Below are 12,843 nucleotides of genomic sequence, written 5' to 3'. Positions count from 1 at the left end.
AGAAAAAGGAATACAATTATATAAACAGGGTTCCAGCAATATATCCATAATTATGGAGCCAACAAGATGAATAATTTGATATGTTTGGACCCAAAAAAAAAAAAAATTGATATGTCATTGAGCAGCAGGTTGTGCTCCAGCAAGCCATCAGACTAATATTTCACTTGATTACCCGCTACTTCCATTTTTTGCCAAAATTAACAATCTGGAGGACTAAACATATTAACTTCTCAAAAAGGACTCAGTAATCTGGAGGACTCATAAATCTCCATGAGATATTGAAGAGAACTACAACATAATAACTTTTCAAAAATCCAAAATTAAATAGATAGCATCATATGAGAATTTGGAAATGTCACAGAAACCACCTCATCTCTAACCCGAGACTATCAACTATCAGAATCCTCTCTTCATGACATGAACCTTAGTGGCCCTTTATTGTGGCAGATGATAATAAGTGATTTTAGAATAAATAATTATTCTTAAAAGTTCAAATAATGAAAAAGTAAACTCAAACCTAAACCCAATCACTTGAATCTGAGACTCTAACAAGCAAGCCAAAGCTTAAGTTACAAAATTCCCAATAAACGTCTACTTTGATTACACAGCCCTAACCCTCCGTGTATAGCTAACATTAACTTGCTTCCTACTCGAACATGGAAAAGAAAATAAAAATCCCAACAAACTTCCCTAAAGACAGAACTATTAACCTTACATCTTGGAACCCATTTAGAGGCCCAGAATAATAAAAATACATATATAAATTGAATATAAAAGCGCTCACTTTAGGTGTAAAGTAAAATCATGCAACTCACTAGATATTAATAAAAGGATTGAAAACATAGCATGTTGTTGGGGAAATAGGACTTGACTGACATCAGTACCTCCCTCTTAAAAAGAACTTGTCCTTAAGTTCGTCAGGCAATCAAGGAATCAAATAGACTTGACTCACATCAACCCAACAGAACATTTGAAAAGGTTTTAATTACCAACTCCGAAAACTTTTACGGAGGATAAGTTGGATAACTAATAAGAAACTCTTCTTTAAGTACCTACTATATATAGCACTTATTGGATTAAAAAAGAACTACCTTATAAATAATGTTTGCAAAAGATAACTTATGAGACACTTTCTTTACAGTATCACTACCTTCCTAGTAAAACAGATGTCCAATTTAGCCAACAGAAAGTCTTACATTAACAAATAATTCTTAAAAGATACTTCCTTTTTTCTTTTACTATTGCGACATATACTGGATGCAAGAAGTATGTTATGAATTAACATAACTAAGACATCATAGAGAAAGGAAATTAAGGACGGAAGATGATTTGATTAGTAAACTGGCATTACAGTAAAGTAACTAATATTCAAGCTTTCGAGAGCTTGATTCTCTCCCAATGAACTCTTAAAAGCTCAACCAAATAGTCATTAATATTCAACGTAACTCTCCCTCTATAATAAGCTTATATATATATACCCACCTAACTAACCACCTAACTTACTCCCAATATACCCATACTAACTTAAAAGGATACTTCCTAAAGCGCTCCTCCCCGTTATAAAGAGAGAGTATATCGAAATAAAAAGAGGGAACCATGTGATGAGAAAAGACGAGAGGTAGATAGAAATGATATACAAAAACGGTAATGTGGCAATCAATATGAAACTTCCGAAAGGGAAAGGATGCAATAAAATAAGAATAGAGCAAGTAGTTTGTTGCAGATATTTTGAAAAGTAATGTATACAAGGTAATTGTTGACAAATTTTCATAATAAATATCAATATTCATAGTAGTAAATATCTTATTAATTATTATCCTAATAAAAAATTGAAACACCATTTCATCTGTACCAAATAAAGCAATTGATACGAGCATATATAAAGAGCATGATAACTCACCTCTCCAATCCAGATTAAAATCTCCAAATTCGAGGGCTCAAACATTATTGCAGATGCATCTTCACATATTTTACGCAGGGCAGATGCGCATGGACTAGCAGACAGAGGCTGTGAGATCCCAGCAGCAAGAAACAATCTGAAAAAAGAGAAGCAGTGCCAAAAGTAACAAATACTTCATAATTAGTTATGCTATCAACAAAAATTCACAACTATGCTCCCTATTAACATGCATAAGTAGACAGTTCTTTACATTTAATTTAAACAAAAAACTTATGCCTATTTATCATTGAACCCTTGTTTCCCCCCTCCCGATGTGGTCACCATCATTGGTACTCAAGATATTGTGCCTGGAGAGGTGGATAGATAGGACTACTAGTTGCTCGATCAGGACCCTAGCTTTATTGCAAGCCAAAACCTTGCAGGATTCCCCTTCCAGCAAGAAAACTATAGCGCGTGAGGCCGTGAGTGCAACATTGCCCCAAAAGCTTAGCTTTAGCTATTACATCTGTTGCTAGTTTACTCAAATGATGTGATGCCTTTAAAGCGATAGAAAGAGAAACTCGCTGGTATTCTTATGCTTTGAGTTTACTCGCTTAGTTAAAGCATTTATGAGTTTACCACTCTTCGAGCTTTTGAGCTTAAGCGAAGCTTTCAGCCTAAAGTCTCTAACATTAGAAGGGTTAGAAACTTTAGGAACTAAAGTAATAGAAGCACAACTATCTAAACATTTTTGCAGAATGGAAAAATTCCAAAAAGACTTTCAGTCCAAAAGCTTCTAATAAGGATTGAGCATTCCTCTCCCGTAAGTCGAGAGAAGTAGAATCGCAAGGGCTTTAGTTTAGCTGTATGGCTATGAAAAGCAATTCACCCAAGCCCATATCGCTGGCGTGTAAGGAAAAATGACAACTTATCCAAAAGCAGCATCCGTTCCATATGTGCTACGGTGTACATTTATAATTGTTGACATTTTGCATAGTCGTAAACATAAAAAATACTGCAGTTTCATCAAGGAAAAGAGCTCACAGCAGAGGTCTAGCATTTGGTTGAAGAGTAGATATCCACTTAGAATAGGATCCAATAACATCAGCAAGTGATCTGTACACCTATAAGAGAAGATCATGAGATAAGAGAGATTAATAATTTATAAAAGCAGACAGCATCAGGAACATCGCATCACTTGAAATATAGAAAGAAATATAGGATATCTGTACGCACAATACACATGAATCCTTTAGGTTCATTAGATGTCCTGCTGGATAGAATTGTCACCAAATGCAAAACAATAGAAAAGTCGAACTTTACACTCTCCTGTATGACCACTTCAGCAACCTAAATAGGGAAAAAAAAAAGTTGGTTAAGTTTACTACTTGGACAAAGTCAACCATCGAAGTCAGCAAATAATGATGTCTAAAAATGAAAAGGAGCCGCTCATGAGTTTGAGAAGCCTAGAATGTCCAGTACGGGCTCGACAGTCAAACAAGATTAGAACAGTAAGAAAAGGTTAAATAGATACATCATACTCATGACTCGTAGTAACGGTGAATAATCAATCTTTATAATTTATTTCCAGCAACATTATTCAATTTTCTTAATCCTTTGGTTATATACTTCCAGCAACATTATTCCAGCAAAATATGGCAACAGGTTCCAAAAACTGCAGCAATATTACTTCAAAATAATCCAGCAACAACGCCTGAGAGGTTGTACAAGGGCAACAGTTGAGAAGAAAAGATGCACTTCAGCAAAGACATTTTTAGTTTCACATAGCGCAGCTCAAGCAAAGAAGAGAAAGAGTCTCCTAATCACCTCTAAACTTCTTAAACCTTTGGTTATATACTTCTATCTCTTTGGGAATTATCCCTAATTAACATACAGCAGTGTTCTTGTGGTATGCATAAACGTAGGAAGATATTCATCAAGAAATATACCCTTTTATGGATAACAAAATTTCTTACTTTATTTCTTTAGAAGCTTGGTCATAGTCTAAAGAGAAGACGTGGTTGGCTTTCTTCGTGTACCTCCCATTTATAAAACAAAATAAAAGTATGAAGATAAATTAATCATCAAAAGCGTTAATGACTCCATTGACAATTTGGCAGTTCCATAGGAAAGAATGATAGTTGAAGGTAGCACTTTGTCACATGTTGAACTTTTTCCTTAGTCTAACACGTTGTCTACTAGCTTCACACTCTCGTCGGACTAACTAGTCAAGGCAATTCGATGCTCACCTAATAGCTCAAGTGTGGAAAATGTTACGGCACAACTGCTTAAGGCTTTTTAAAAATGCTTTGTATTGCTTGAATGAAGTGTCCAAGTGTTTGATGATCTTGATGATCTGTACAAGTGAATTCTAAAGATTTATAGGCGCTGAAGTCTTAAAGACTTCTATATCTAGAGAATTCTCTAACCTCCTCTAAAGGAGTGTTCTATACGATTCTAGAACGTTCCCAGCTCCATAGGAACCCTTAGGCTTCTAGATACCAAAATTTGTACAAGGACGTTGTAGACTCATCCAAGCTAGAAACATCTAGAAAAAGCCAAGTTAGAAGCTCAAGAGCACTCTAGAACCTTCCGGATGCATCTCGGGATGCATGCAGCACCATCGGGTATTTATGGGCCTCAAAACCCAATTTTGGCCCGACCATCGTCTTCATCGGGCCAAAAATTGTGGGACCCCTAAGTTCCATCCTAAACAAAGCCCATTGGGCCCACCAAATAGCCCATTTTTACGTTCTTGTCAAGTTGGTGTTCACTAGTAACTTTTGCTAATTCAAAAAATTCCTCTATACCAGTGGGCACTCCGCCACCGCCCAGGCACGCCACCCATGGCCCATGATGGTGCCTGGAACACTCGAACAGGGAACGATCCCATGTTCCGCGACCCGGTGCGGCAAAGTTGGCGAACCCAATCGTAAATCTGAGTACCTCATGACTAGGGAAATAAAGAGGGAGGAAAAGGAAGAGAGAGAGAGAGATCCCATCTATCAATGGCTTCTTGATGAGGAGTTGAGGATGAATCAGAAGCGGCTGGGTGATAGGGATGAATCACAAAACCTTTTTTTTCTCTCTCCTCGTACTTTTATGCGGCGGGTTGTTAATGTTATTTCTCGAGGGTTTGACGTGGGGCTTGGGGTTAAAGCCCAGGAAAAAATTTACATTTATTTACTTTGTTTTTTTTTATATAAGATTAGGCTTCCATCACTACTGAGTCCACTAACTACTATAAAAGAAAACCCGTTTATTTTTATATAAGTACATAAGCCACCTCAAAAGTAAATGAATATGATATATATGTAATAAGTTATACATATAAAAAAACTCATCGTTTCGGGGAACTTTATCTGCAACGTTCCACGTTCCCATTCCTCGTTCCATCCCACGCTAGTGCCAGCGCCCACGATAGTGCTTGTGATGCACTCTGATGCCTTTGTTGCCTTGGTGAGGACTTTTAGAGATGGCTCGTGAGAACTAGCTTACGTCAAACGATTCACTCTTATTTATTTTGAAGATTTTATATTAGTGGAGCCAAGTTTTATTTTAAAAGTTGTGTTTGACTTTTCAAAGCTTGTCAAAAAAATGTTTCATGATACGTTGATAGCGAGAGGATTCGATAGCACCCGTTTGTAAATGGGTGACATCCCCACGGTGCCTTATTTCTACTTATAACACCATAGATTCATCTGTTACAAGAGACAATTTTCCAAAAAAAATCCAACAAATATATATTATAGAAAATTTCACACAGGCAATAACCAAAATAAAGGAAATAACCACAAGAAGACTAACTACTAACTACATCTGAGATATCAAAACCCAAAATAGATGAATTGTTAAAGACATGTGATATGGGAACGACATGATTCCTGGGCTTTAATATTTTGATGACTAAGATGGTCAGGCATCCAACCTAGAACAATCGGACTCCAATTGATTACTTACTGGGGTTAAACTTCTAAGCACCTATATATTACTCTGTGAAGACGAGTGAAACAGTTTGAAGAGGCAGAAGGTGTCACCAGTTACGCAAAAAGAGCAACAGAGAGAGAGAGAGAGAGAAGGATGGAGGGGGGGGGGAGGGGAGGGGGGGAGACAAGTAAACTCACCTTAGGTTTAACCCAACAACGATATATAGTGCTATGGGATACAATTCCTACATGGAACCTGGACTTCTACCATACAGAATGCAAGCCAAGTTTTCCACGCCTACTTTGACAGTGAGTGTAGTGAGCTTTTGCTTTTCATTTGGGCGAATAGTTCTTTAGGGTGGATAACGTAGTGAATGGGGTTGATAAACTAATAAGACTGTTGATAAACTAATAAGAGTGAACAAGAGTAACCATATGCCGATTTGCAAGGAATGTTTTGGAATAATTAGCAAAATAAAGAAACTTTTACGTGTAAGACTAGAGTATTAAAAGGTCAAAGAAAATAAAGAAAAACAACATCACCAAAGAAATAAGGAATTAATAGACAAAGGTACGTCATACAGAACTGCCGTCAGTATGCGATACAAGATAGTAAGAGTTACCAACAACATGAATGAAACACATGTAAGCATTGTCGAAGTTTATTTTCTCACCGCATTAAGTGCAAACATTTTGGCTTCTATCTCGCTCCAAGGAATAGGCATGTTTCCTGACATCCATCCACCCAGGAAAACCTATAAAGACATTGGAAACAAAAAACAAAAAATGTATATCATACAAGCAAGAAAAAAGTGAAACCTGCTGTAGGTATGCAATGTGTATTTCCCCTCAAAAAAATATTACGTAATATGAAAAGGTGAATGTGTGTGACACAGTAGCACCAGTTTTTATTGGACAGAAATATTTAAAACCAAATGTATCGACGACCTTCATTCAGGAAAATAAAATTCAATAGTGATCTCTCAATAAAAATGTAAATAATTTCCTGCTCTCCACCCCCCTTCATTCTCCTGGGTGTCATAGTACGGAGAGAGAGAAAGACGGAAATCATGAAACCATCATGCATTCGAAGGTTAAATGACTCATTGTCATGGAAATAAAACTCGATCAATCCGTTACGTAACAGCCGTTATATGACGGGTTTTGGATTTTCCGTTCCGCGAAACCGAGTGCGGCAAAATCATGTCTTTCTTCCCACGTCATCCGTCAAGTAACGGGACACGCGGCGTTTGAACATTTTTCCCCCATGCACAAATTGGCCTAAAATATTTAGTAATTAGTTATGTAGTTTATGAAACATGATATTTTGAGTGGTTATTTGTTCACGTATTATAATACTCACTCATATTATGATAGATTTGGTTATATTGTGTTGAAATAATACTTTTAAGACTTAAAATGCAACAAGAAGGCTTAGAACATGTTTAAGTGAATTTCTTTTTTTTAAATCACACTACGCCAACCGCAATCCGTTCTATTCAACAGTTACAAGTGGTTTCCGCGACAACATGACCGTCACCGCGAACGCGACCGCACCCGCATTTTTTTTCTATGCTCACTCTACTATAACTTTTCAAAGTTGAAAGCATCTAGTTCGTGTTGCATTATTTTTTTGGCAAATTTTTCATAAACCACCATTTAAAAGATATAATGCAAGAACTACCATATAAAAAAAAACTTGACAGAAGAAAAAACCCGATTTGTAAATTTTTTGCAAGAGACCCCTTTTAGCCGGTTTCCGGCGGTTGACTTGAATTTCCGGCATTGACTATACACCTGATTTTTTAAAAAACTTTTTTACCCCTTTTTTTCCTTTATCTCCCTCAATCTTCCTCCATTTCTCCTTATTTCTCCTCTGTACACCTAGCTATTCTTCTGTGACATTAACATTAATTTCCAGAATAAAAAACCTCATTAATCTCTTCCATACGCCCTCATTCGCCTAGATCATCAGTCCCGCTCCCTCCTCATAAAACTAGAACTTCCCCACGTATTCACGAATCAGTCTCGTGTTTCGGCGCCATTGATGGCTTCCTTCGGCGGCTGAACTTCCCATGTGATTGTGACTCCATTGCTATACCATAATCCTTCGTTTCTCTCTCTCTATATCCCCCCTTCACATCGATCGAAATTGAAGAAGGGGTTTGCAGCTGAACTTCCCAAGTGATTGCGGCTCCATTGCTATACCATAATCCTTCGTTTCTCTTATAAAGTTATATCCCCCCTTCACAGTGATCGAAATTGAAGGGGTTTGAAGGAGAGTGCAGTAGGGAAAGGAGCAAGAATGGAGTGTTGTGGGTCTTTAGGGAATTGTAATTGCAATTTTACTTTTTGCAATTTTTAACTAACTATAGATTGTCTTGCATCTGATTGTATAATTCGTGATAATATTGTAGTCAAATCAACACTAAGTTAGTAATTCATGAATATCATGATAGATTGTTTGCATTGATAGTAGTAATTCGTGATAGTTTGTTTGGTCGAATTAACTGTAAATTAGAAGTACTCCACTTCTGCATCTAATTGAATGAATTATGTCCTTGACATTTCCGGCAATTATTAAATATAAATAGGAATTAATTCTGAAGATAATAAGTTAATTATTTTAGTAATCATATTTGCTTGCTAGAGAATAAATGTGATTAGTAGGACAATATTAATTGGGCCTATAGCTAAAATATATTAATTTTATGAGGACACACATTGCAACATTAGTAGAACAAAAGCAAACAAGCCCATTAGTGACAATCCGTGGACTATGGACCATGGTGCACAATGAGCATGGTGCACCAAAAGAACATATGTGTATAAGCAAAAAAACATGACACTACGACAAAAGAACATGCGTTATAAAAATTCACTTTTTTGTTATACAGAATATTATATTATTTTCACTATTTATTAAAAATATAAATAAAAAATATATTCATGTTCTTTTCACGTAACAAGATATTCTTTTGATTATATACTACCATGCTCACTTTGCACCATGGTCCACCTTCTAAATTGCACATTAGTGGGCCTTGTACCAACCGGCCATAAGGGAAAGGGGATGGAGGTTTGACTCTCCTAAATAACATATAACTCTAATATGATATATTGATATAATATTAAGTTTACGTACAACAAGTTAATCAGTAACTTTGAAACAAAACAAAAACCCTTTGTAAACGCCGCTTATACTACCACCAAAACAAGAGAATTTTTTCCTCTTCCGTTCTAGAAGACGTTGGTGTTCAACCGGTGTCTGTGGACTAAATAGAGGAGCAACACTTGGGGCTCTCAGATCTTCGAAGTTTGCATACAAACGGGAGAACACGCTACAAAGCTTATTATTCTTCCACCATAAATCTGATTCATATTATTGTTATGCATGTGATCCTATGATAGATGTTAGGAAATTATTTCCTGAAATTCCGCTTCATGCATCTATATTATCCTACATTGGTATAAGTTTTAGGTTCTTGCATAATATTTTATGATAATGATTGTACGCAACGTTATTTATTCATGGCTTGAATTTGCATAATTGATACTTGATATTAATAGATTGGAAATTATAAATTGTGATTTATTTAGTTTGTGCTCAAAATAAATATATAAAATTCCAAAAATTTTAATGTATGGCCGAAATTAACAAGTAATTTCACATAAAAAATTTCGGATTTTTTAAAATTAAATTTGTTAGATTTTTAATTATCTATTGGTTAATAAGATTAATCAAGATAATAATTTGTTAACAAGTAATGATTTGACTTTTAATTTGTTAAATAAATTTACTGATCATCCCCTAAATTTTATACAATAGCCGAAATTTTTCGGTAATTTTTCCGCCACTTTTCGAAATTTTTGTATATTAATTATTGAATTGGTTAATTTTTATGTTTAATTCGATTAATCATAAAATTTAAGGATAACAATTAAAAAAATTGATTTTATTTGTAAAAAAAATTCAATAGATCAGCCTCATAATTACAATCGAATTTTTCGGAAAATAATTGTTATTTTTATGAATGTTTTGAATAAAGTACGATAATTATGCCCTAATTTTTTGAATTCTTGTTAGATAATTTTAATAAAGATTGTAAATTGAAATCTAATTCTTAAAAACCCTAAAATTCAGTTTAAGGTTTTTTGATTTATTCAAAATTTCTAGCATAATTTTCGGATAATTAAACCCTAATTAAATTGTTAATCTTTAAATAAAAGTTGGATAAAGATTAGTTTAAATTTGGGTAATTGTTACACAAATTAAAAGAGCAACCCCCCATGGTTGGGTGGCTACCACCTGCGACGGTGGAGCCACGGTGGAGGGTGAATTGGGGCGGCGGCTAATTAATACTCTCTCAGTCTCTTTTTGTTCTTTACGTTTTCCTTTTTGGGTATTTCAAAATGTTCTTTACATTTCCTTTTATATTATCACATAAATGACTTAGTATTCTATCAAAATTTGTGTCCAATTATTATTTTAACCAATTAAATTCATTGGGTTATTTAATCTCTCACACTTTTCCATTGGGATATTAAATTTTTCTCATTTCCCAATATCAGAATTTTGATAAAAGTAAAAACATTATAAATAAACGTAATTTATCTTGTTTAAATAAAAAAATTGAGGAATCTCGACGCAAATTAATTAATCGTTAAAACGCGTGAAAAATACCAAACGTAAAGAACAAAAAGAGACGGAGGGCGTAGTTAATAAGTAAAATAACTGGCGGCGGCAAAGCAGGCTGGCCACGCTGCTTGTTGCGCCGCTTTGGCTTCTGGGCCACGTTGTTGGCTTTGTTGTCGGCGTGCGCTGGTGTCGGGGTCGGCCGGCGTGGCTGGCCTTCTCAGCGCGGGCTGGCCGGTGGTTCCGGGTGGATGTTGGCCGATGTCATCTTCAGGTGAGGGCGTGAGGAAGTGGCTGGGTTTTGCAGCACGTCGTGCATCCCCAAATTTTAAAAAAAAAAAAAAAAAAAAAAAATTAATTGAAAAATCAGTTCTCCTAAATAAGTTTGGAAATGTTAGAAATTATCTTAATTTAGTTTTTCTAAATTTAAAAATAATTTCCAAAATCAATTTTGAGTAATTTGGAAAAAAAAAAATTGAAAATCATATTTTCTATGTTGGGCATAAATCCATAAGTTTCCAATAAATGCAAATTCTTGATTAATGAGATTATTTTGGCCATATTTAAATAGTAATTGAATTAAAATAATAAAGTTTCCTAAATAATGTTAAATTTAAATTGTTTAGGGTGTGTTCGGCATTGTTGTAGTTTTCAGTTTTTTGTTTTTTTAAACCAAAAATAAACATAAACGTGTTCGGCTGTGCTGTTGTAGAAAACAACTTTTCTTCACATTTTACAAAACTGCAACGAAAAGAAGGAAACCACTTAAAGTGGTTTTGATATTTTGGTTTTGGTTTTGGTAAATATGCTTCCATCTGCTCATCTCTCTCATTTGTCATCTTTGACCATCTCTCTGCTATGCTTTTGTGTCATCTTCCCTCCCTCTCTTTCTCGGTTACAATTCACCGGCGTCCGGCAAGGTCTACTCATTCAACAACCGGCATGGCGAAGGAGACGGTAAAGAGCAAAAATATATGTTAATTGACCAGCAAAGTGGGGACAGCGACGAAGGTCTTAAACCGGAATATATACCGCTTCCCAGCATCCTTTATCCGGCGAGGTACTAGGGAGAAACGACCCATAATCTGGGCCGAAAATCACAACCCGAAGAAATGAGTAAACGAGCAAATTTTGATGGCTAATTGGTCATATACGAAGTGGGGTTAGCAAGATGTTCTCCATCCACTATTGTTGGTGTTGTTTTGAAAATGCAGATTTTCTGGGCTTATTTTTTGATTTTTTGATTTATTTTGTGGAGGAGAGAATTAAAGATTGAAGTCGTCCTTCTTCTACTTGAAACTAGATTTCATGGATTGAATTGAACCATTGAATTTAATAAGAATATTGAAACTTCTTGGTTAGTGGTAATGAAATAAAAGGGGCTTTCATGGAGTATGAATTGAAGCTCCGGAGACATTTTGCTCAAGAATATAAAGATGATGAATTGCTGCCACCTGTTGCCAAAAAAGTTGCTGCCACCTGGTCACAACTACAAGATATGGAGCACTCCACAATTTCATTTTAACGCCAAATACCCCGTAGTTTTGTTTTTATTTACCATTTTCCGTATCAGTTTTGGAGAAATATGAAAACCAAATCTAAACTAATTTTTGGTTTTTATAAAACAAAAAACTAAAAAAGGGAAATGATACCGAACACACCCTTAAGGGTGCGTTCTGTTCACCTTAAAAAAATAAGTTTCAGGTCCAATAAGTTCAGATAAGTTCAGATAAGTTCCAATAAGTTTCAATAAGTTTCAATAAGTTCAGATAAGTTCAAATAAGTTCAGATAAGTTCAGATAAGTTCAGATAAGTTCCAATAAGTTCCAATAAGTTCAGATAAGTTCAGATAAGTTCCTATAAGTTCAGATAAGTTCAGATAAGTTCAGATAAGTTTTCAATAAGTTCCAATATTAATAATAATATTATTATTTATTATTAATATTAATATTATTATTTATTATTTATTATTTATTGTTTATTATTTTTTATTTTTTATTTTTTATTAATTATTTTTTATTAGTCATGTATTATTTATTATTAATTTATTAATTTTTTATTATTTATTATTAATTATTAATTATTAGTCATTTATTATTTATTATTTATTATTTATTATTTATTGTTTATTATTTATTATTATTTATTAATTATTTTTTATTAATATTTATTATTTATTATTTATTATTTATTGTTTATTGTTTAGTATTTATTATTTATTTATTATTATTATTTATTTATTATTATGTATTATTTATTATTTATTATTTATTATTTATTTATTATTTATTATTATTTGCTATTTGTTATTATTTATTACTTCCTCCATTTTTTAATAATTGCACCATCTTGGTTTTAGCACTATTCACATATTCTTATATAGTTATTTTTTGTGATTTATA

At 34.2% G+C, this 12,843-nt stretch overlaps 1 protein-coding gene across 2 annotated transcripts in view; it reads right to left on the bottom strand.

The window, feature by feature from the left end:
- Positions 1–12,843, bottom strand: part of LOC110797511 (transportin MOS14) — a 43,201-nt gene that overhangs the window by 16,275 nt on the left and 14,083 nt on the right. For both annotated transcript variants that reach the window (XM_056840292.1, XM_022002626.2), the window contains exons 12-15: positions 6,480–6,560; positions 3,116–3,229; positions 2,924–3,003; positions 1,901–2,036 (exon numbers count right to left, since the gene is read on the bottom strand). In XM_056840292.1, the coding sequence (XP_056696270.1) occupies positions 1,901–2,036; positions 2,924–3,003; positions 3,116–3,229; positions 6,480–6,560 (411 nt within the window). The remainder of the gene's footprint in view (positions 1–1,900; positions 2,037–2,923; positions 3,004–3,115; positions 3,230–6,479; positions 6,561–12,843) is intronic.

Source organism: Spinacia oleracea, chromosome 3 (genome assembly GCF_020520425.1).
Source record: "Spinacia oleracea cultivar Varoflay chromosome 3, BTI_SOV_V1, whole genome shotgun sequence".
NCBI lineage: Eukaryota > Viridiplantae > Streptophyta > Magnoliopsida > Caryophyllales > Amaranthaceae > Spinacia > Spinacia oleracea.
Note: the sequence above shows the minus strand (reverse complement) of the source record. Positions and strands in the feature narration are given on the sequence as shown.